The sequence below is a fragment of the Lygodium microphyllum genome, chromosome 15 (assembly GCF_053477565.2).
Source record: "Lygodium microphyllum isolate KBCC chromosome 15, Lygodium_microphyllum_v1.1.10, whole genome shotgun sequence".
NCBI lineage: Eukaryota > Viridiplantae > Streptophyta > Polypodiopsida > Schizaeales > Lygodiaceae > Lygodium > Lygodium microphyllum.
The window spans coordinates 16,686,437-16,712,476 of record NC_141149.1 but is presented as its reverse complement, the minus strand read 5'-3'; the positions used below and the strand labels follow the sequence as shown (position 1 = coordinate 16,712,476).

Here is a 26,040-nt window from a genome sequence, read left to right as displayed (position 1 = left end):
ACCTGTCATCTCTGTTCTGCCTTGACGCAGTCTTGGACATATGCTGCATGGCAAATAGTCTATCAACTGACTCATCATGAGCACCACTGGAAGATGCATAGGACCCATGCTCTCTGCCCTTTGCCTTCATATCTCCTTGCTTCTTGTAATAATCCTTTGCAATATGCCCATACCGGCCACAATAATGACAGTCCTTGTCCTTGTTGGACTGATCAGTAGACTGCCATGAACCAGAACCACCACCTCTACCTCGGGGTGATCTCCCCCTGCCTCTAAACCCACCAGATCCACGCTAGCCTTGTGTATTTGCCCCATGCCAATTACTCTGCTGCTGCTGCTGTCCATAAGTATTACGAGTGTTACCACGACCTCGAAATGAACCACGACCTCTAGATCCTCTGCCATGCTGGCTAGAGTACAACACAGTGTCTCTACTCTGAGATGCACTAGAACCTGTATTCAAACCAAGTTTGACTTCTTCATGCAGCAACAAAGCAACTAGCTCTTCCTAGCTAGGGGGCTTTTCTCTGACAGAAATAGAAGTGTCAAAAGCTTTGTACTCTTTGCCTAAGCCATTCAAAGCAACAGCAATCATATCATCTTTTGATACACTTGAGCCAATAGTAGCAAGTTGATCAGCTATGGTCTTAATCTCCGTGGTATACGTTTGGATGCTCTTGCCATTCCTAGACATGTTGTTGAACTGCTGTTTCAACTGGATCTTTCTTGCATGTGTCATGGTTCCATAATTTTTCATCAGTATATCCCAAGCATCCTTCGGAGTCTCACATCCAGTGATTTGAATTACCATAGCATCAGATATACATAAGGAAAACCAATGCAGCACCTTGCATGCTCTTTCATTCCATAGCCTGTAGGCTCTTTTCTGTTCATTTGTTGGATTGTGTGCAGGCAACTCAGGAGCAACTTCATCTCCTGTATATAAATCCCAATAACCTCTGCCAACCAGAAAGGTTTTCATTCTGAATTTCCATAATGTAAAGTTCTTATTATCCAACTTCTCTCCAACTATCTGAGTGATATTGTCAGTCCCATGTGCATTAGCCATGATGCAATAGACTGTCTATCAGTGCATGACTCCCTGCAGTCCAATAAGTATGACCGACTAAGTTCAGTCCGTAACAGTTTATGACAGTTTTCTGCACTAAATTGCAGAAAAAAACAGGGTATTTCAGCCCACTGACAACCCAAAACAACCCTCAAGCAAGTGGTCTCAACTGTAGATATAACTGTCAATACATAAGCTATGTGTTTGCTTCAGCTTAAGCTTATGTAACCTCACTGCCAGGGTACATACATGCAGTCTGAAAACTGTAAATTGTGAGTAACCAGCAGCAATTTCAAGTCCAAAACTAAGTGTGTCAACAAATTCAGTTTCAGGTTGCAGTCAACCAGAATTCAGCATACCAAGCTCCAAGCAGCTCCAAAATGTCTTTTGACCATGTCGTACATTTACTTTGTAGTGGCAAGTTCAATACATAAGCATCTGAGTAGGCATAGACAACCTGCCTTCATTGACCAATGGCATAAACCTCATGAGCTGTTTGTAATTAACCAGGACAGTGTAACTGCATTTATTTCAGCTTCAAAATTTAGTTTTCAATGATGCTCATTGCTTGCTTCAATTCTCCATGCATTCAGCATGTATAGGCCAGTTCACATAGATGATGGAACCCCCAAGATGACCTGTATTGATTCAGTAATGCATAGTACTTGTCATTGACTGTGTATGACAGTTTTCAGCCTGTCATTGATTTTCAGATCTGAGTATTCTGACATATACACAGTTTTCAGCTTGTCTTTGATTTTCAGATCTGAGTATTCTGACATTGACTGTGTATGACAGTTTTCAGCCAATCATTGATTTTCAGATCTGAGTATTCTGAGCAAGAGATCTCAGCTCCAAGACATTTGATCCAATGTATACATGCTTTGACACATTCTTGTGCTCCAAAGATGCCTTCTGAGTGTAGTACAAGGCTCATGTATGTCAGTAATGACTGAATGCATGCTGTCCATTCATGTTTACAGTAGTTCAGAAATGATTACAGGTCTATGTCTGTCACTCCAGCTCATAATAGAGCTCCCACACAAGCATTTACTTCTTGCACACTTCAAATACCTTCAATAGTGAGCATACATGCTCTATGAACCTTGTCCAGGTGCCCCACTGAAGATTGACAGGTTGCTGTCCACTCAGATCAGTAGGCGCACATTTTCAGATACAGGTTGCTGTCCATTTAGATCAGCAGGCGCAGATTTTCAGATACAGGTTGCTGTCCATTCAGATCAGCAGGAGCAGATTTTCAGATACAGGTTGCTGTTTTTCAGGAGGCAGTCCACGATTTTCAAACACAGGTTTTAGGAGGCAGTCCACGATTTTCAGAATTCCTTACTTCCATCTCCTTTGCACTGCAAGTTGTCATGCCCATTCTCCCACAGCCTCATGGATGAAGCTCTGATACCATGTTCAAAGAGTAGAGAGAGAGAAAGGGAAAGACTCCATATCCATGAGCCTTCAGGCTCTCAAGCTCATTCCTTCATTTCCACACACTCTACTGAAAAGCACACACTCACTACAAGATAAAGTGACCTAGTGTAAATGTAGACTAGACTGACTAACTCTAGTCAGGTCACTGACTGACTACTAACCCGACTTATTTAATGTAGTCACATGTAGACAGCTGTACACACTAGCTGTCATAGATGTCGGTCATAGATGAAGACATACTGACGGTGAGCTTGATTTCTAACAGATGTTTGTGCTTCTTGATGATTTTGAGAAAAGGTTAGCTAATTAGATATATCATCAGATGGTGGAAGCTAAGAGATGGGTCATCGGGAAAGTTAATAAGTTATGGCATCTTAATAAGCTAAGAGATGGGTCACCGGGAAAGTTAATAAGTTAATAAGCTAAGAGATGGGTCAGCATTCATTACAATTAGTGCAGATTTTCTTCCTTCATTTTCTGCTTTCTCTCTCTCTCTCTCTCTCTCTCTCTCTCCCCCCCTGTGTTTGTGTTTCTTTTTCCGTTGTGCACTCTCACATGGTATCAGAGCCTAATTGAGAGCACAGAGGAGAGCTTCCATTGTAGAGGAGGACACCATCAAGTGCAGCCTTTCTTCCCTCCTTTCCAGCCCTTGGCGGTGCTGTCCAGGCTGAAACGTAGCCAACAGGAGGTGGTCAACATCAACAGAGGAGAAGGCGTCATCATCTGGAGGATAGGCCGCAGTTTTTCTCTCCAGGCGGCAGCTTTTTCTCTCTCCTCTTGCAGGCGACAGCATCTTCTGGGTCTTTTTTGACATAGGCGGCTCCATCTTGACTATCTGTTGGTTGCAGATTGTTTGGTGATTGCAGATATATATGAAGATGTCTTATCACCAGTTCTTTGCTGATTCAGAGGATGTGGTCTCTATTACTTCCTTTGAGAGACGGGGAGAGACTTTCGTGCTAGTTCATGCGACGACCGGAGGTTGCCTAGCCCATTTGACCGAGATCCCTCTATTCCCCGTTCTCTCCATGTTTCACAGAAGGCTCGTTCTGTTGGCCTTCATATGCTTTCCATGGCACCCTCTATAGAGGTGCGTGTATTCCCTTCTTTGCCCAAAGAAGACCGGCTTGATGGTTCCAACTACTCGCTTTGGTCGTGTAAGGTTTTAGATTTCTCTGCTGTAAACCCTAATATGCAGTAGAAATTAGGGTTTAGCAGCAGCCTCGAGAATTATGCCAGAAATTGGAAGCTCCAAGACTTGGATTGGAGAGGTTAGAAGCTGTTTTTAGCCTATTCAAGTGGAGGGACCAGCAAATAATTGAATTTGGGGCATTTTCCATTTGCATCAAAGCAGGTGAAGGCCAATTGATTACTTGAAACAAGGAACAAATTGGATTAAAGACTTGTTGGTGATTCATCACAGCAAGGGGAGTTGGAATACCTAAAGGGATTGGGAGAATCCCCTTGTCATCAACTTATTCTTCAATAAAGCTCAAGAAATACCAAAAGGGACACCAATTTTGGGGCCAATCAAGTGTGCATTGTCCAAGATCAATAGGTAAATTTGTATTTTCAGATTTGCATTAGTTGTTTGCTGCTGTAATTTAGTTCTAATCATGGATTTACCACCCATCCATGGAAGGAAGACTGGTTACACTTGCAATTTGACATGCATAGTTATTCCCCAAGTGGACAATGCCACATGCACCACCATTGCAGTAAAAAAATCACTCATGATGTGGTGTGACATGAAAAGACACACCTGAATCAAGTATCCAAGTGTGCATGTCATTATCAGAATTTGCAATCAATGCATGTGCACTCAAAAAGAAGAAGCAAGGAGTACATCACTGTCATTGTCATTCTCATGAGTGACTACATTTACCTCCTCTATCTTCACACTGCTTTTCTTTTCTTTATAGGTTGGCTGTCCTTTTTCTCAGCCTTGTTGGCTTTAGTGTTTTTGCTTTTGCCTTTTTCTTCAATTGAAACCAGTCCCGTTTGTAGTACCCTTTCTTGCCACAATGATGACAGTCCACATTTTTGCTACGAGACTTGCTACGTGCTCTATTTTTAGAATTGCCCTTTTGTTGAAATCTGCCCCTAGTGTGCAATGTATCATAAGACTTGTTTGCTGAATTATTTTGCGTGTTGAGTTTTTCCATCAGCAAAGAACTCTCCACATCAAAATATAACAGCTGAGCATTTGAGTTACTCAAAGCTGTCCTGAAAGTATCCCAACTTTCAGGCAAAGTTCATAGCAAGAAAGTAGCCTTGAAATCATCATCAATGTGGAAATCCAAAACAATCAGCTGACTGAAAATTGAGTTGAACTCATTCAAATGTATAGACATGGCTGCATCTTCCTTCATGCAAAGGTCCATTGACTTTTTCAGCCAATAAACCTTGCTGGTTGCACTTTTCTGAGCATACAATTCCTCAAGTCTTCGTCACATTTCAAATGCAGAATTCAGCTTCTCAATGTTAAAGAGAAAGTTGTCAGACACTGAGAACTCTATAGTAAAGCATGCAAGCTCATCCACATCATCCCACTCTTCTTGTCTCATACGTGCTGGTCTTATTTCCTTCGCTTTGATAGGCTTATATAAATTTTAGTGAACTTGACAAAATTTCACTAAAATGTGAAAAGCTTTAAATTTCCCGGACACATGTGCACTGAATTTGCAATTTTTGAATCAAATTGCCCTGTTTTGCATCAAAATCCTCAAATTCAAGAAAGCCCCATATTTTTAGCTCAAAATTTCACACTGTGCTTATGCATGCAAACACTTGTCAGTGGGCCAAAGGTTTAAATTTAGAAAACCTTTGAAATTCTGAAAAATAATGAAAAAATGTCCCGTTACCTTGATTGGACTGCTGCCTGCAGTTTGAGCTGTTTGACGGATTGTTAGACGACGTAGCTTGATGGACTGTTCTGACGCAAGCCTGACACAATTGCAACAACCTAAGCTCTGATACGGATTTGTTAGCGGAGTGTGCGAGGATCTAGACGCTGTTACGCAAGCAGTGATCGGGAGCAAGCCTTTCTCACAACCCAATAACAAGATATTAAGGAGTGCGGGTTAGGGTAATTGACTTTGTTGATCAACAATCCAAACACAAAAAAATGATAAAATTTTACAAAAACTACACAAGCCACACACAAAACCCAATGACCAACAATGTCTCTTGTAGCTCGAAAAGATAAAAAACACAAATTTGGTAGAGCATCACATACCTTGTGCAATGTTCGAAAACACAAACTTCGAAAACAAAATCAATTGTACTAAATTTTCGTACCTTGAAAAAAACCCTGATACAACACTTGGCACTTCAGCATCTAAATTTTCGTTTACTTCGAACAACACGTCAAAACTCCACACTTGTACATGCGACTCTCCACTCTCCTCACGCAAGTTTCAAATTGAATTCAAGAAGTAGGCCCCCTCTACAACTACTCCCTCTCACCTTTATATAGTTTTTTCTACCCTCACAATATGTTGTGTTAGGCTTTTTTAAAGTCTTTTGTGTTCTTTATCGTTTTAAAGCTTAATAAAGCTTAAATAGCTTTTCATTATAAAACAAAAAGCCTTGCATTGGTTCTAAATAAGCTTGTTTACTTTCCCTAAGATATTCGTCACCCATAATGAAATGGCATCGACTTCTCTGCTTCTGCTTATCTGCAATCTTTGTCGCCACGATCATCAGTATTTTTGTTAATGCTTTCGTCTTCATTTTTTGAAGCTTTTTATTAGTGAAAAATTTCCAAAAGGATCGTGTGTCTTCTCCTTCTCTGTCACCACATCTGTCGACAACCTTCTTTCACCTTCTTTATGGAGTCATTTGCAAACTCATGAACCACTGGGACACTACTTTTCGAGCTAATTGTTGAAGGTTTATAGAAGCTTCTCTATTGCCATTGCGTGCCTTGTCACTTTTGATGAGCACCTCTAGTATGGGTGCTAGGCTTAGCTGCTAAAGCTTTAGACTCTTCAGCCAGGTGGTAAGTATAATACTTGTAATGCAAACAATTGACATCGAAAAGGAATCAGAATGGGGTGTCCTCTAGATTCTTTTGGCAAGTCAAATTCTCAAACTGCCTGCCATTTTTAGCAACAAAATGTGGAAGTTTGTCTCCTATTTTTTTCACCTCGGGATCTTTAGGAGGAGGTGGTGCTGCATATCACCTTCTCAAGATTTGAATGTGTCCCATGAAACGGGAGGCTTAAAAATAGATCACCTCCAAGACATAATTACCACACAGCTTCATCTCCAGCTTGAGCATCATTCTATTAATCTTGCGAGCCCTCATTCGAAGTCATAATTATGATGATGTTTGTGAAACTATCTTTCCTTTAGAATCGGTGACCGTCCCTTCATCCACAATTATAGGAATGTATTAAAGACATTCAAGTGATTTTTTTCCGATTTCTTCAAAGAGAATCACTCTATAAGGCCTCCTTTGGACAGCTTCAATAAGTTGTTCACGTTCTTCAAACCCAACATATCCTGGAAAAACTCACCAGAGTGTCTTTCCATGTTCTCAATCATGTCAATGCTGATCAAAGCTTCCTCCGTGTTACAAAGATAAATTGCTGAGTGTTTGTGAGTTCTTAAGTTTGGCTTTTTTTGCAATTACTCTTTGCCAATAAGCTACTTCTTGTAGCCTATGAAATCCCTTAGAATAATGATGTACTTCAAACTCTTTGCTCTAGCGAACTTTTATGTTTCCAAATGCCTTTCTTTACTCCAAACTTATCTTTGACATATCTTCTGAAACCAGCCTTCCTTCTTGGAATGGTTGGTGATAACCTGATTTAAGAGTTAATTACAGCAATAAATAAATGCACATAAAATGAAATACACACTTTACCATAACATTCTTGGACAGTAGAGACGCTGTTGGCCCCAAAATTGGCGCCCCTTGCGGTATTTCTTTAGCTTCATTCAATTGGAAGGAGTACAACTTGAGATTCTTCAATCTCCTTCTGCTAACCAATTGCTCTTGCTGTCATAAATGTCCAGCAAGCCTTTTGGGTCATTTGCCCTTTGTTTCACCCAGGACTTTTTCTCCAATTTGACCCTTGGCTGGCCAAATGCTGCCCCAAATCAATTCGGGATGGGCTGGCTCTTGAAATCCCTTGATAATCTTAAATTATCCGTTGTTGATTTCAGTCCCTTGAGCTTTCAATCTTTGGCACGGATCCCAAGGTGTTTGCTAAACCCTAATTTCTGCTATGAATTAGGGTTTACTGCAGAAATTACAGATCAGTCCACCAAAAATGGCTGAGATCTCCTCTGAATGGCTGAGAATGGCTGGGCATAGGCTGAAGGAGATGAGAGGATGCTGTAGAGAGAGAAAATTTTGAGATTTGTCGTGAAGAACTGATCAAAATTAGCTGCTGCCCTGCTGTACCAACCCCAAACGGATGCACCAACAGCAATAGGAGTATTAGAGACTGTGATTTTCAGGAGAAAGTGCATCAGCAGCAATTGTCAGCTTCCCAAGGTCAAGAATATGCAATCTCCATCACCAAAATGGTCTCCAATGGCTGGGAATTGGCCCCAAAAGCTGGCAGCAACAGTCCAACACCTCTTTCCAACAGCTCTAAAATGAAAAAATGAGATTTCCCTCTCCCTCAGCCTTATTTAGCCTTTCCCCCACTTGCATGGGAAAGTTTTGCCAAGTGATAGCTTTCTTAATCCATTTTCAGCAATTTCCAGCCATTTAATTAATTTTCAGAATTAATTAATTCTGAAAATTAATTCAGCCCTTAATCCATGCCCAAAAATTGACCTTGCCCATCCAAAAATTAATTGGCTAGGCCATTTGTAACCCATAGTGATCCCATGCATTAATTGACCCTTGAACAAGCATTAATCCATTAATTAATGCCTAGTCCCTAGTGTCACCACTGAAGCTTAATGGCCAATTAATGGTCCTAGGGGCAAACTGAGACCAAAATTCACCTAGAATCTAACAAGTGTAAATTGTTATAACTTTTGCCTTTGACACCCATCTTTTTCATAGGGTCCTTTGGTCTTCAACTGTGAGAAAGTAGCTTGCACCTCACATGTGCATCTTTTAATTGCACATTTGATTAATCCTTTAATCAAATGTCAATTAAACATAAGCAAAGCATGAAATTTTCACGTCCTCGTGACATCCTCCAATGTTTTGGTTTTCTTCATAATATCTACAATTGCCTTTTCGATGATGACCTGCTTTTGTCCTTTTCAAATTTCCATTGCAATGTGACCTCTCAACACTCAGTGAAAAAATGTCGTAGTCCGCTCCACCCACCCAGAATCTCTCTGTCGCTTAGAAAAATGATGATCCTCAAGATGTTGACCAAGAAAACAACCCTTTTCACAACTGGCGGTGCCCTTCAGGACCCTTAAAGTCACCCAAATGCCGTTCTGACTCAACTAGAGATTTCTAACTTGGTGATGAAAATCCCAAATCTTGTGCGTGTAGGAAACAGTGCGTGCTCTTTGAAGGTGCTCTCAAGTGCGTGTGCAACAAAGATTTATTGCATATAGTTGCAGCAAGTCTCATGCCGTGGTAGTGCTCAACAATGGTGCAAAACATGCATAAACCCAACCCATGTCATGGAATGAGTTCTTGTGAACCTATAATCCCTTTGATGTGCAAGAGTCTTGATACGAAAACATACATGTTTCATGATGTTTGGCAGCTACTGGCAGACCCTAGCTCCAACCTATCCAAAAAATACCAATCTCGACCAGGGCTATCAAGTTTCCATACTAAAAAAATCAAGCAAAATAACAAAAACAAATCCTAAGCTAGACAAACACAGAAAATTCAACTATGTAACGAGAAACCAAACAATGACGCAAACAATCAAGCTAAGAAAATTCCAACCTTTCTACTTTTTTACAAGGGGTTTTTAGTTTAAAAAAAAAAGCTTGATAATGTGATGTTGTGATTCGCATAGTGAGAGAGAGTAACTGCAGAGGGGAGAGAGAGAGAGAGAGAGAGAGAGAGAGAGAGAGAGAGAGAGAGAGAGAGAGAGAGAGAGAGTGTGTGTGTGTGTGTGTGAGTGCAGAGGAGAGAGTGAGAGAGAGAGCACAAGACTCGATGTGGTTACAATCTCAAGGTACCCTTTAGGTTTTTGGTTATATATATATAGTATATGTGTAAGGGTGCATACACATCCTAACACCGTAAAAGGCAGGGTGACCCTTTATTTTCAACAATAACAACATTTATTACGAAACTCAGAAATGTAAAATAACTTACAATATTGGACAATGGACACCTTGTTGGTCCCAAACTAGCGTTCCGTTCGATACTTCTTTAACCTAATTGAAGAAGTTGACATACAATAGGATTCTCCCAATCCCTTTCGGTACTCCAACTCCCCTTGCTGTCCAAAATGACCAGCAAGTCTTCAATATGATTTACCCCTTGATTTGGGTAATCAATTGGCCTTCACCTGCTTTGATAGAGATGGAAAATTCCCCAAATTCATTGATTTGCTGGTCCATCCACTTGAATTTGATTGAAACAGCTTCAGCCCTGTTGAATCCAAGCCTTGGAGCTTCCAATTTTTGGCACGTTGCCCAAGGCTGTTGCTAATCCCTAATATTTGCTGTAGATTAGGGTTTATAGCAAAGAAATCTGAAATTTCTTGGTCTTTGGTGATCTCAATGTTGTAATCTTCGGAGCAAGGTTGGGAGATGAGAGAGAATGTTGAGGAAGGAGAAAATTCAGACTTTCTTCACGAAGAATTGAAGAAAATCGGTCATTTACTGCTGTTGCCCTATGTCTCAACAGCTTGTAGATGCAAAGAACAGAGGAAAATCAGTTATTTACTGTTGCTGCCCTGTCTCAATAGCTTGTAGATGCTATTACCTGCTATTGATTGGTCTTCTCCTCCCTTGGCTACTTTAGAAAGGTCCTCCAATGGTTGCAAATCAGACCAGCAGCATCTCCTCCCTCTCTCTTGCAGGTTAAATGCACTAAAATGCCTCTCTCCAGGCTCCAAGGACGTCTTTTAGTCATTCATGGGCATTTTTGGTAAGTGATAGCCTTCCCAAATGGTTTTTTCAGCATTATCTATAATTAAATATTAATTTTTAGTTTGAAAATATTGAAAATTAAGCTAATAATTATTTTAGTGTCCAGAAAAATAATATGATGAGTAAATAATTGAATTGGCTAGGTAACTTCCATTCTCAAGTGTCTTTGTGCCATCTTTGACCATTTGATTGGCGTTAGATACCTTTAAATGTCACTTCTCTCGTGCTACCAACTAACACTTATGACCAAATGAATGACCTAGGCCAAAAAATGGCACCAAGTATCACCAAATACCTTTGCAGCATAACTTATAGCAACTTTTGCCTTTGACATCTTGTGATTTCCTCGGGTCTCGGGCTCGTAAATTTACTCTAATCCCAGTTACACCTCACATGTGCAACATTTACTTTAACCCTATGATTAAAAATTAATCCGCATGTTAAGTGAGGCTTCAAAGATACATGTCCTCATGAATCCAGACTTGAAAATAACAATTAAATGTAGTAGGTAGCAACAGAACCAAGTGGAATAGGCCCTAATACCATGTCAAAAAGTTTGCAGCAATAGTGGCAAGGAGACATTACTGTAGTAGATTTCAGGAGCCCAAAGAATAGAAAAGAACATTGCAAGAGCACAAGAACTCAAAGAGAATATACTCAGGAAATGAAATCCATGTATACCAAGTCACAATAACATTACAAAGGCTTAGGCTCTGAGTTAGTGGCAATATGCACGAGTCTTCCTCTCTTTGCCTCTAAGGAATTGTGTTGAAGGATTAAAATCCAGGTTAGTGATAGATAGTGGGAGAGGGGCAGCCTATAAATAGGCAATAAAATGATAGTAGAAAGTATCAATCGGCGAGTTATTAGGGTGCCCAAAAAAAAAAAGGGTCAGCCAAGGATAAAAACATTTGGCATATACCATTGGAATGCATACAAGTGCCCCGACTCACGCACCCATGAGATGTGCTTTGCTAACAATTGAAGTTATCCTTCTGAAGAGAAGGTTTTGAATCTTACTTCATAGAGGCATTGATGATAGACACAGAGAGGTTCTATGATTCTTCTCTATTTTTAGGTTTCGATACAATGGGCATTGACAATTAGGTTCTCTCCAAGGTAGCTCGGTGGTGGCTTGATCACCCATTGCTTGGGTATCCATGGTCTTGTTCTAGTGGTCTTTTGTTGTATGGACTACAATGAGTCATTATCATTGTATCCTTGTATTGTATCAGATCACTCATGATCTGAGAGAGGGTGTTAGCGATCTAGTTAGCTCATGTGTGAGTTTGGGCATGTGTCCTAGTGGACTAGACATTTTAGTGATATTTATGGCTTTTCTTATTGGTCATTTTGATGGTGATTTATGCATTTATCGCTGGCCGACCAACATTTAATACTGGCCGACTTGATGCATTTATTATCTTATTCTTGGCCTATTTATTTAGGCTCCTCCACATTCATTCATTCATTCACTACTTGCAGATCCAATGCTTGCTCTATGGAGAGAGGGAGCTAGTGCCAAAGCCCACGCAACCAACGACTCATTGTTTCATGCAACTGTCTCGTGTTTGATGCATGGATTCCATTTCTTGAGCACATCTTTGAGTTCTTTTTTTTAGTGTTCTTATGTTTTCTCTTTTCTCTCTCTTCTATCTTGTGTTCAATACTCTATTTCAGCATTTTGTCATGCTTTCATTGCTGCATCCACTTCTGACAGTACCACTGGTAAGATACCTTGGGAAAGAAATTGGAAATAGCTGATCTCGTTGCCTAGCATGAATAGCTTGGTAGAAAGCGTGTCCTGACCATGGATTTCTAGCCAATCTATTGAAGGGGTCTTGCATGTGAGAACACACTAGAAGTAGTCAATAGTTGTTGTCAAGCCATCCCATCATAGACGTGAAGGCACACTTATTAGTAGATTAGTCAGCACTTGAGTAAGTTTGTGTGTGTGTATTTGTGGGTTCGGCACCATAGATTTTTTTTTGTGCATTTTTTGGTGCTTATTTTTGTGGTTTCTAGCATTATTATATGGCCGACCAGCAATTTATGATTATTTTATTACTAGCCAACCTGATGCATTGTGGGGATTATTTTATGCCTATTTATTCGGGCTCCCTTTTCCTCAACGATTCATTCACTTGCAGTTTTCCAAAGCAAGTCTTGTTTGAGAGAGGGAGCTTGTGCCAATGGCCACATAGTGAGTGACTCACAAAGCAGGTCCTGATTGAGAGAGGGAGCTTGTGCCAATGGCCATACAGCTAGTGACTCACTATTGTACACAACTGTCTTGTGTTTGGTATATGGATTCCATTTCTAGAGCATTTTTTTGAGTTCTCTCTATGCAGTTTTCCTTTGTTCTTGTGTTTTCTCCTCTCTCTTGTTTTGTGTAGTCTATTACAACAGTCTTCTATGCTTCCATAGCTGCACCCACTTTTGACAACACCAACTTGAAGATTTGGATTGCAAGACTTCATTGATGCATGTAGAAAGTGACTTTTAGGGGTCCATTGGTCCTAGATATGGATGGGGTTGTCGAGCCCCACTACCACCACCCTCTTGCTATTTGTTTCTAGATCAGAAATTCATGAGGGATAATAGCTTCACTAGGGCTGAAAGACTTATTGTGGGTCACCACGGCTAAGACCGTAGGATTGGAATTAGAGTTAGAGTTTGAGGAGGATAAGAGTTGGAGTCATCCTTGCTTGCCTTTAGCATTGCACATATCTTTGGTTGTAGAGCTCATAGTTAAGGGGCATTTCTGAGGATGGAATATTCAAAGAAGAGGGTAGATGGGTGGCTCTTGAATATTTAGATAATGCATCAAAAGAAAACTAATTGGAAAAAGTTGGTAAATTGAGGAGTAACTCTTCTTCTAGCTCTAGAGGCATTGGAAGCCTGCACATCACTGGAGTAACAAAGGAAGGACTAGCAAAATATGCAACATGCATATGTGATAGCAACTGTGGCAGATATGAAGAAATAAGATAGGTCAAGGTGCCTCTATCAATGTTCCCTGCACTTAGTAGCCCCCACCATTGTGCACCTCCCTCCAGTTTGAAGTACTGCATGGGATGATTATGGCAAAGATGGCAGAGTAAGACAAGGAGAACTAGGTGGGGAGGAGTGCTGCTTTGCCTGCTCTAGGACCTAGGTACCTTTCAAATCTCAGGGCGTCCATGAATTCTTCTTGGGTTAAAGAGTAGAAGCTCTTTAAAGAATCTTCTTCCCGTTAAATGCTATATAATCGCTGTTGTTTTGTTTTGCTGTATGAAAGTGATGAAATAAAGGCCAGATCTATAGATCAAATTCTCTCTTCATTGAGAAAACAAAAAATGCAAGGGCATAGCAAAGACTTACTTAGGCTCTGCAGTCTGTTATTTGCCATGGAGAGTACCACTTCTTCAAAGCCTGTAATGATGGAGAAAGAGGTTCAAGGGAGGAGAGCCTCTGAGGCGGGCTGTTTTTGTGATATGGGATGTGTGTTTGTGAAGGTGTTTTGGTGTGCTCTGGCTGCCAAGCTTTCCAAATCAAGGCTGAGTTGTCAATGCAGAGCACCCAGTTTTGATACCATGTGAGGAAGCAACATGGCAGACAGAGAAAGCACATACTGTACATCAACACATAGAAACACTATGCACATTCTGATGAATGCTCAAGGAAAGAGGGGTGTATAGAAACGAATAATTTGTAGAAAGAAGACACTAGCTTTTGTGTTTGGAGGACTGGGGCTGGTGAAGGAGCTGTTGAAGACACCAAGGGGAGCTGCGAGAGTGATCATACTCATGATGGATCTGACCCTGAATGTGGCATGGCAGCTTGTGAAGGGCAGCAAGGATGGTAGCATTCTTCCAGGATGAAAACACAGGCTCTAGGGGTGGTGAAACAGCAGCTCATCAGTATGGAGAGCAGGCGTGAGCAATAGACCAGAAAAACACTGGTGAAGGAGGATGACGAGCAGCAGCACGGGAACAGCATTGTTTAGATCAGCAATGTCATGGACAGTAGTCGTCTCTCTTTGGTGGTGTGGATGATGGTGATGATAAGAGCAGTTTATTTGATGTAGGCTCAGACTGAAAGTGCAGCAGGGGGGGAGTGACGGCAATGGAGAGCTGAGCAAATGAGGGTTTAAAATATGGAGTGTCTTGTATTGTTGTTTCTGCTTAATCTATCATTCTTATCATTATTTCAGAGCTTCTTGAGTGCGTGACATTATGATCAGTTGACCTGGTGGATTTATGTGACTGTTGTTGCGAGGGTGATGGCAATGGAGACCTGAGCACAATGAGGGTGTTGAAAGTCTGGAATGTGTTGCGCACTGTTGTCAGTTTAATCTATCAGTCTATCATTATAACAGAGCTGCATGAGATTATGATCAGTTTTCTTGGTGGACTTATGCGACTGCTGTTGCAAGGGTTATGTGGTTCACTGAAAAGCCTCTTGGAGTTGTTTCTTTTTGTTTGCCCTGGTGTTCAAAAAGATCAATAGTTGGCAAAGCAACCTTCATTCTGAATGCAATTGGCAGTCAATGGTTACTTCTTTAGCGGCTCAAGGCACCTCTGCTTGTGTACTGTTCAGTCTGATGCAGATTAAGTCTTGCCTGAAAATAAACGTTGCAGGTTGCTGGTGTGATTTGTAGACCTTGGATAATATGTTGAAGCTCTGTCTTTGATTTAAAAAACAACACATAATGAGTTTCACAGTGTAAGCCTTGTCTGGATATAAACTTTGGCAGTTTAATCCTGTCTCTTTGTATTTCGTGTGGATTAACATATGTTAAGATGTTGAATTTGACAGAAGCATTTGACTATTTTGAATCTTATGTAAAGCTTGTAGTATTTGCTTTTGTTGACATGTGGCTATTCTGCGCCTTTATATGTTTCGACAAGCATTTTTCAAGTTTGGGGCTGCACATAAACTTCAAAGTTTTGTGTTATTATTCTGTATGCCGAGAGCAAATGGAGATCTTAATGCTTGAGCTTCATTGTTACAGTTGGCTGAGTGTTTATTTTCCTTGACATGAGGCTCTTGTGCAGTTTTACTTGAAAACAGGAAGTTGCAAGTTTGGGGCAGCATGTAAATTTCATCATACCCCCAGAAAAAGCCCTCCAGCCAGTGGACAACTGCAGTTCAATTTTCTTGGGCTTCCTCTAAGACCGGTATATAAAATAGCCTTATGCCTTCAATCTTATGGCACATGATTAAGAAGGCTTAAGTTACACTGGGAAGTTTGTCACAAGGAGCTTATGAAGAAGGTGTTATCTTCTTTGGGAAAAAGACTTATTGTTGAGGCAAATGTCTATCTATTGCCCTTAATGGCATCTTTCTGAGGATGTAAAAGTCGTAATTGCTCAGTTCTGTTTTCTCTCTACAGGGGGAGAAGGATTGTGCTTACTTTGTGCAGACAGGATCTTGCAAGTTTGGTGCTGCTTGCAAATATCATCATCCGCAGCCTTCTGCTACTGGATCTGTTCCCTCCCCTGTCAGCTCTCCTCTGCACTCTACAAGCAGGCCAATCTCACCTGTTCCTGTGCCTGTTCCCGTTCCTGTGCCTGTGGCTTATCAAGCTGGAGTACCTTCATGGCCAGTGGCAAGGGCTCCTTTTGTACCTGCAGGCTCACCAATGTCAGGGTCATTGGGTTATATGCCAGTGCTTGTATCTTCTCCTCAAAACATGTCAGTACCCGGGTGGAATGGATATAATGTAAGAGCCTTTTTCTCCTTATTTTTGTGAATGTAAATGTCTTTAAAGTCTAGGGTTATTGTACATTGAGGTTTGAAAGGTTGTTATTGTGATAGTTGGTCCACAAACTGTGGAAAAATTTTCATAGATGACTTTCTACGTTGAGCACATGCTAATAAATTGGGTTATTATTGTAGGAATTTGGAAACAAACTCTGTTGATCCTTGCATGGTTCAGTATTTGCTGCTTCAGCCTCCATCTCAGCTTATTTGCAGGAGTCTAATTTGAAGTAATTAAATTTATTTGCTCTTATGATGGTCAGTGCCTCTTGATTGGAAGGGCCCTTATTTACTTGTATCATAGAACCTTGCTATAGTGTTGCAGGGCGGGATAAGTGATGGATCTTTGCTGAAGAAACAACAGTAGGTTGATTTTTTAATGCCACATTTACGCAGAGAAGGCTGAAACCCTCGAAGGTCCTTAATAACATAGGTTCTTGTGAATGCACCAATCCTACGTGAGCTAGGTCAGACAAGATGCTTTTCACTGCTGGGCCTCGAGAAAACTCAAAGATTGTACGTTTACACTGCCATAAGTTACATTGGTTTAATGCCAAATTGCCAACAAAGCATGCGTTGAAGGGAGAGTGAGTGGAAGGACATGAGTTGACTTATCAGAAGCAATACATGAGAACCATTGACAGTGTGGCTTTTTGTAAGGGTGTATAAAGGAGATTGGTCCACATTTGGGGGTGATATGGTCCAAACAAGGAACTGGACAGATAGATGAGCACTAGGACTGCCTATATATGAGAGAATGTATGAACACAGCTAATTGATGTTCCCAATGTGGCCACCCGTGACCCCTCCACTTTTCCAGCCTAAGTACAAGACTATGCAGATTTTTGCTGATCTTTTAATTCCTTGCTTTTTAGCCAGTTGCCCATAAAATGCTTTCTTCAGCTCGTGCACATAATCTAAAAACTCAAGGGGCACAAAACCTTCTCCATATATGCTCCATCTAGACCCAGAATTTGGAGAGTCATATCCAGGTTGATGGTATTTCTTTGAACTCTTTCTTATCCTAGTATTTCCCTCTCTCATACTCCTAGTGTCACTGGATACTCACCCTGGTCGAATAAAGGATACATGATTAGGCTGCCACCCATCTACCCATGTCATTTCTGGATGCAATCAATCAAACACCACAATATTAGCTTCAAAGCCCACAAATACGTTGCTGATGTAATCACCCGTATGTGTTGAGATTATGTGCCCAATTCCATATTAAGGCAGGCTGCTCATGTGTATTGAAGACCTATTATTACGTCCTACCGGTTGGCTAGATCACTCACTTGCTCATTCACTTGCTCTCATTCACTTGCTCATTATCACTTGCTCATTATCACTTGCTCTCATTCACTTGCTCATTATCACACTCATCACTCATTGTACACCTGCTTATTTCCTGTACACACTTGATTCGTGTTCCTTTTTACTATACATGCCTCTCTTCCCTTTTGCATCTTCTTCTTCTATCTTGGATTCATAGTTTTCATTCACGGTATCAAAGCGCAGAAATGGAGCTGATCGCAATTGAGTGCGAGGATGGTAGTGTTCATGTTTGGTGCAAGCCTTGCAGTCCAAGGCTTAGAAGATGGGAGCATGTAGCAAGCGGCCCCTCTCTTGTGTGGATGTAGGTGTGTTTGATCAAACACAAGGCATGTAGGAGAGATGGCAAGGGCAAGAAGGTGAAGATTGAGCTGCTGATGATGTGGCATTTTAGAAGATGAAGGTAGGTTGATTTCATAGATGATGCAAATGCGAAGTTGATAGGTAAACTTACCAGCCCTCGAAATGCAAGGTGAAGTAGACATGTGTGGATTTATAATGTAGGGTGTAGGACTGACATGGTTTGCAAATCATCATGGTGCAGTCCTTCGGGCCTTGACAATCAACTCTGACATCAAGCAGGACATGTGGCAAACATGTGAAGCAAATGTGTTGACAACATGGTGGTCTAGTTACTAGTTTGATGAGGTGAGCATAGTTGCCAAGGGTTTCTGAAACGGGAGGTATGAAACGGGTTTCATAGGTTTTAAACAAGTTTCGTAAAATGTTAGAAACAAGCTTCATTTGAGATATTAAAAAGTATAAAAGCTTTATATACATATACTATATGACTCATGTGATATAGAAAATACAAATTGACATTATTCATTATTCTATACAATGCAAGTGTGCATTTGACATAGCATCAATATTTACATGCATCATGGTTCACTGTCTATGCCCAATGCCAACTTTTTTTGTAAAAGGAGCCATCAATATATGCAATCAACATAGATAACAACTCAAAACAAAACTTTGGCAATCAATACCAATATCCATGTCAATATGTTAAGTAAATCCATGATAAATGATGATTATAAAAGTCCCAAGACATTTGAGTATGGCATTTATGAAAGTTTCAAATAGGTGTTTCATACGTTTATGAAACACCTAGGTATGAAACAGGTTTCCTAATCTTATGAAATGGGTTTCTTGGCAACTATGGAAGGGAGATTATTTAAATGCATGCCAATCATCGTATGCCAATCACACAACTATGGCTAGTCCATGCAACACCAATTATTCTCCTAAAATGAAAGTTTTTTTTAGTATCCCCCTCTTTTCTTTTTTCAATTTCATTTTCAAGTTAAGCCTTTCTTTCATTGCAAGACAAATAATGTGTGATTGGCTTGATTGTCTTAGTTTGCCCACTTACATGACTTATATGACTTACATGAAGTATGATCAGCATGACTTATGCGAGTTGGGACCAAGGCATAGTCACAAGTGATGGTCATTTTTAGACTTCAGGATTGAAGGGATGATAGCTTCTTTCCGTCTCACATCCCATTCCATGTGACTATATAGTCACAAGTGATGACAAATTCTCCTTGTCCCCCATCCTCCTAATATTTTGCGTCCCTTATGACTATGGACCAAGGTGACTTATGTGATAAGTGCAACTTACGCCCCTTAGCCAAGATTGAAGGTGGCAATTCAATTTTTGGTATCCATTGGCCCATTTTCAGTCTATTTCTTAGAGTTTTTTCCTCGACTTCGTTTGTTTCAACTTGTGTGCCAAAAAGACTTCGGTTGTGACAAGATGCACGTTAGCAAGATTGTTAGCTCAGGTGTGAGTCTGTGCATGCTTGTCAGGGCTGGGTACATCGTCATTATTTTAGGCATTATTGTTGTGATTTATTAGTGGCATTTAAGGCATTTTTTGCTAGTAGTGATTGATGGTCGTGCATCACTGTTTCGGCCATTGTCAACACTCAGAGTTGCTGTGTCATCAGATTCTTCGTTAAATCGAATAAATTTGGCATTGTCATAAAAAAATTTGGGGGTTTTCACCAAATTGGTCAAATTTTTCCCAAATTTCATTGAAAAACTTGGGGCTTTTTTGGAATTTGGCATTCTTCATTGACATTGAGGGAGAATTCATCATTGGGCGTGACATTCGACTTCATTCAAGCCAAATTTTTGAAAAAATTACCAAATTTCTTTTCAATTTCCCCATAAAATTTGGGGCTCTTCGACATTCGAGCCCAATTTCATGCCAATTTCTTCAAAAAATTTGGAGCTTTTGTTAGATTCATCAAAATTCATCAATATTGAGGCTTGATTTACCTTCTTATGTGGAATTCGACAATAATTGGGTAAAAATTTTACCCAATTTGTTCAATTTCACCACCAAGATGCCCAAAATTTGGGGCTTTTGCCTAATTCATTTTCTTGGCCCTCGACATGCTCCAAAATTATATTATTGGGCTGCTGGCCCTGTTCTTTCCTGACATTGACGACAAATTTGATTATTTTGGTGTATTATTGGGTAAGTTTTCAGTATATTCTGTTGTCTGCATTATTGGAGCATTTCTAGCCATTAATCTCTGATTTCAGCATATTGCTGATCATTGCCTTGATCGGGTAATATTTATATTCGAAAATAATTATTTTTTACATGTTTTTCTCTCTCCTTAGCAAAAAAACAAGAGAAATTATTATTCTCCATATTATTCGACTTCATTGAGGCAGACAACAATTCTTCTATTAGTAACTTATTATTAATTGCAATTTGCTTTATCTATGACGAGAGTCATTATTCCTCACATTTGATTATGCAAGACATCCAAAGAAGCATTGGATAAGCTTGCATTGCTTACTTACGTAAGTAACTGGAAGATGTTTGCAGGGAAGGAGGTAATATGGATGCCTATCTCACCACCATTAAAGATCTTATTGAGCAATTATTCAATATTGAAGAAGAAGTTTATGATAATCAACTTGTTTCCATCGCTCTTAATGGTGTATTGGAGTCATATCAAGGTTTTGCTACTATGCTGCAATTGGTAACTATGGGCAACCAAGTTAGCTACAACTTCGACCAGCTTGTGTCTTTTTTGTTACATGAGGAGCAAAGCCGTCTCAATTGCAATGCTACCATGGCAACCGAATAGGCCTTTTCCACCCATCATCGTGGAAAAACCAAAGCCAAGCTAAAAAACAAGGTTGTTGGTCCAAAAACAATAAACTTTCACGTTGGTCATCCTTCTTCCTCCACTCCCTCTACATCGAAGACACCTTTCCATGCAAGTCCAACCATCCTCTTCCAATTAGTGTGAAGGGTCCGAATGCGAAAGCCTCTTTGGTTTTCCATCATAGCAATAAAAGTCTTGAAGCACGAGAAGACTTCACACCTAGATTTCAACCCATATACCCAAGTAAATCGGGATTTGTCATCTATGAATGTGACAAAATATAAAAATCCACCAATGGATTTGGTCCACATAGAACCATGAACATCATTGTGAAGGAGATGAAAAATAGATGGCGAATGAGCATGAGAATCCTTAGGAAAGGAGAATCGATGCATCTTACTAAGTAAACAACCTTCACAATGTGATTTGATGGCAAGTGAATTTTTGGAAGATCTTTGATCATATCCTTTTACTGGAGCTCCTTCAATGCTCGATAGTTTGTGACCAAGCCTTTGATGCCATAAATGTGTATCATGAAAAGATTCCTTTGCTAATAAGGCACTATCAATAGGATTTTCGGCCAGTTGTTGATCACAAGTATCAAGATAGTATCTTGCATCGTAAGGAATTCATCATCAATGCATTGTTCCTTACTCCCCACAGCAAAATGGAGCAGCGGAGCGGAAGAATAGGTCATGGAGATGGTAAGATGCATGTTGAAGAGTAAGAGTTTACCTAGTTCCTTTTGGTTTGATGCTATTCTATGTGCAGCCTATGTTTTGAACAGGTGTCCCAAAAGAGCTTTACACACCATTACTCCTTATAAGGCATAGACTGGCTCCAAGCCTTCTCTTTTTCAAATGAGGACTTTCGGATTATTGGCGTATGCTCATGTGCCTTCTTAGAAAAGGCATAAGCTGGATGATAGGGCTGTTCACTGCATATTTATCGGATATAGTCCTGAAAGTAAAGGGTACTGCCTTTATCAACCCTCTGCAAGCAATGTTATTGTCGGCAGAGATGTTTTCTTTGCTGAAAATGCTTCTCACCCCTTGTTGGACTGTAAAAAACAGCTTACCATTGATGCTTCAGACATCTTTGACAACCTACTACCACTTTTCCATAATGGTTCCATGGCTGATCCTTCTTCTCAACCTTCATTTCCACCATCTATAGATACATTACAGCAGTTTATTCAGCCTGATTTACAGCCACAACAGCATCATGATACATTTTTGAATAGCAGTCCCCTATTTTGGATCAATTAGAGCATACAAGGGCTGAAATTCAGCAGCCTAAAAGAGTTCCTCGCTGGCTGTTAGACACTCATTGGGACAACAAACAACCTCTTCCTTTGGTTGCTCACACACGAGCCTATGCTCTTAAGGATCAAGGTAATATTCTTGCGTGTGCATTGGTGGCTACAGCATGCAATGGAGAACCTCTATGTTATAAAGATGCTTTTTCATACGATCGTTGGGTGGAAGCAACGAAGGCAGAGATTTATTTCATCCATTAGAATATTGATAGGTACAAAGCCCATCTTGTTGCCAAGGGCTGTGCCCAACAACAAGGAATTGACTTTGAGGAGACTTTTTCCCCTACATCTTGCATTACTACCATTAGTAGTATTATTAACCTTGTTGCGCACTTCATTGGGAGGTGCATTAGTTGGACATCAAGACGGCATTTCTCCGTGGATATCTCATTGAAGAGGTATATGTTTCTAAACCTCGAAGATTTGCAGTTAAGGCTCTGAGCACAAAGTCTATTGTCTCAAGAAGGCTTTGTATGGCTTAAAGCAAGTTCCATGGGCTTGGTACGTCCGCATATATTCCCTACCGAGGCTACTTTTTACATTCAACATTAGGGATATGATTTTATTATTCTTGTGATTTATGTTGGTGACATGCTTCTTGCTTGGACCAATGCTAGTCAAATTGCAGCATTTAACTCTGATTTACAGCAAACATTTGCCATGACAGATATTTGGGTATCCAATTTGCCACCATTGAGGGGGGCATCATTATGACACAATCCGAGAATATTGGGCAGCTTCTTCAGTGTTTTCAGTTTGAGGATTGTAAGCCCATGTCTACTCCCTTGGATCTTGGTTTTAGATTCACTTTTGATGATGGTAGCGGATCCTTTGATATTATTTTATATTAGCAAGCTATTGGATGCTTGATTTATCTATGTCACACAAGGCCTGATCTTCAGTTTGCTATGTCCCAGTTGAGTAGATATATGCACAATCCTTAAGCACTTCATTGATAGGCAGTGAACCGTGCCCTTTTCTACAAGGTTGATTCTTCACTCTCTTTGCTTGGATATTTTGATAGTGATGGGGTTGGATGTTCAGATTCTTGTCTCTCTCATAGTGGCAATTCCTTCTTCTTGGATATATCTCTTGTAACAAACTACGGTTGCTACTTCTGGAAGCTGAGTACATAGCAACATTCATAGCCATAATGGAGTGTGTTTGGCTTTGCAAGTTACTTGTAGATCTTCATGTGTACCAGATGGCTCCAACAGTTATCTACATTGACAGCTAGAGTGCTTTGGCCATTGTGCAGAACCTAGTGTTCCATGCCCGCACAAAGCATATAGAAGTTCATTATCATTATGTTCATGAGCGGATGTGAACTAGAGAAATAGAGTTGTCTTACATACCCACTGAAGGCAACTTGGCAGATATTTTCACGAAGGCTCTTCCTTGACCAAAGTTCCATGCTTTTCGGCAAGCCTTGAACTTAATTCCATTTGTTTCATGATTTCTCATACTTTGTATTGTCATAGGTTTCTATATCCACTTGGATGAACTTGTGCAACCATGACCTTATATTTTCTTTTATTTTCCAAGATTTTGCTATTTTCCATAGATCAGTCCGCCCATTTCATGGAGGGGGCTTTGTAGGCCATCTTGTGGGCTATGCATTGATGCCCTTTGATCCATGATCGGGGCTCCCTAGGCATTTAAACTATTATTAAATGCAGTTATTGCCCCTAGTGTCACTTAGTGCATTAGGACACTAGGGTTGGGGTTTATTTTAGGGTTTCCTATGATGGTTAAGCCATTAGGGTTTCATATTTTGTTATTTAAATACACTTCGTGCCTCATTTTGCCCAATTGTGTGGCATTGTTCAGTGTGATCACCTACAGCGTTGTACTCTCTCTCTCATTAATTCTTTACTTATTTGTGATCGAGTATTGATGTGCATCGAACCTTAATGAGAGCTACAGTGTGCCCTCAGGATAGAAAAAAGCAAGGATATTAGATTATGCGTCTACAGATAGAAGTTGATTATATTTTGGTTTTTGTAGTATTCAACTGGTGTGCTGGTTTCACAGTTTACTTTTACGTGCAATCAACTCTTTCAAGTCGAATTTCCACCAAAATTTTAAGCTGTCTTATTTAACCTAGAGACATGATGAGTTGATCTCGGTACTTGGTTACAAGTTATTGAAATCTGAATTTTTCATGCTGAAGCTTATTGTGGAGCAAAAGTCTCCTTAACTGTATCTTCCATGTCCAAAATAAGAAGTTTGCTCAACTTGGTTAGAATATGAAGGCCATTGTCATCTGTATTTTTCCATGATTGAAGCTTCTTTTCAGGAGCCAGCAAGTACACTTAATGTATGATCTTTTGCTGACAGAATCCAGAAGCCTTTTACATCAGCTTGAAAATGAATAGCAGTAGTGAAGCTTATGTAGGAACAAGGTTACAGTGCTTTGCATACTCACACTAGGCTTTGAATTAAGCTTCTTTATTTCATAGATTCTCTTTCAATTTCAGTTGTCATTAAGAATAGATGAGGAAGCCCATATGAGTTGTTATTAATATCTAGAAAATGTTTCTGTAGCAGCAGGCACCACTCACTCAGACAATGCCTTCATCTGATACTTGGCAACAGATGACACCAAAAGGTGTTGTTCAGGGTGCAACACAACAAGCAGATGCTCGTGTAGGTCTCCCAGGATCTGGCAGTACCATTCCACTGCCAAAGCCTGTGGTACCTCAAAATGAGCCAAGCTTTCCAATAAGGGACTGCCACCACTTCCTGAGGACTGGAGACTGCAAGTTTGGTGCCAACTGCAAATATAATCACCCTAAAGATAGGGTGTCTTCACTGTCCTCTGGTTTGAACCCACTGGGTCTTCCTCTGCGTCCGGTGAGTTTGGCTATGATAGCCACAATTGTGCCTTCTTGGTTTAAAGCATGTGCTGCTGTAAGAGAAGAGTAACAAGCTGCTGCTGCATTTTTTGATACTGCTTTATCATTTTTGTTGCTACCAGGGTCAACCATCATGTACATTTTACATCAAACATGGCATTTGTAAATTTGGGCCTGTGTGCAAGTATGATCATCCAGTGGGTGGCCTTAAACATAATCCTTCTGCTTCCTCCCTCTACGAGACACCTGCCGTCCCTTATTCATCTGGATCTTCTCCAACTAGTGTCACAGCCTCATCTCAGAGGTTCTTTGAAGCTACAAAAGTGGAGCAACCCATGCAGTCAATAACAAGCAAACCAGGTGTTCAATCTGGTGAAATTCGGGAGTCTGACCAGGGAAAGCCAGCAGAAGCCCCTTATGGGCACTGAAGTGAGCTTTTACTGTCCATGGTTTTTCATTGCAAATGCTAAGCAAACAAATTTCTCCCTAGAAATTTTCCCTTTCTTACGGAATACCAGACTTTGAACCAAGGTCTTTCAAAGTCCAATTTTGCTTCTTGAGGCTGTGTTAATAAGGGGCCAAAGTCTTGGGGTGCCTTTTGTAAATGTTGGGTCCATTAAACCCTTGACTTGCAAAGCCATGCTACATGGAACTTCAGCCCGAATGCCACCTCAGCAATTTTTCTTCTCAATACATATTTCAAATAAATGATGACTTGTAAAACCTTCTCTGCAACTTGCTGTTTCCTTTTTAATTTCTCCTTGGATATCCTTTATTTATTTGAAACTTATCAGGTCCTAAAGCTCTAAAATCTGAGTTGTGAGGCATTTGAATTTAGCACTTACATCTTAAATTTGAAAATTTTAGGTACGAGGCCCTGGCTTTAATCAACTATTGACAGAGCATATCTGCCACACCTCACTTTATCTACAAGTAAACACAAATGCAACCATTGTAACACTAGTGGCTTTGATGCAGATCAAGCACATTGCGAGTGCAGGGTCTAATTGTACAGGTTTCAAGTAGTTGTGCTCTTTACATGCCTGGCCTGTAAAAGTAGTTATACAAGCTCCTCAATGAAGTACACCTGGG

At 40.3% G+C, this 26,040-nt stretch overlaps 1 protein-coding gene across 2 annotated transcripts in view; it reads left to right on the top strand.

Moving 5' to 3' along the window:
• The window catches only part of LOC148024294 (zinc finger CCCH domain-containing protein 32-like), a 59,447-nt gene extending 33,723 nt beyond the window's left edge, over positions 1-25,724 (top strand). The window contains exons 4-7 of one of the 2 annotated variants that reach the window (XM_087693918.1): positions 15,598-15,720; positions 15,936-16,265; positions 24,641-24,946; positions 25,071-25,724. In XM_087693918.1, the coding sequence (XP_087550044.1) occupies positions 15,598-15,720; positions 15,936-16,265; positions 24,641-24,946; positions 25,071-25,376 (1,065 nt within the window). In that variant the 3' untranslated portion in view covers positions 25,377-25,724. Of the gene's footprint in view, positions 1-15,597; positions 15,721-15,935; positions 16,266-24,637; positions 24,947-25,070 lie in introns of both variants that reach the window. The other variant, XM_087693917.1, reaches the window with a different exon arrangement.
• Positions 25,725-26,040: the final 316 nt, after the last annotated feature.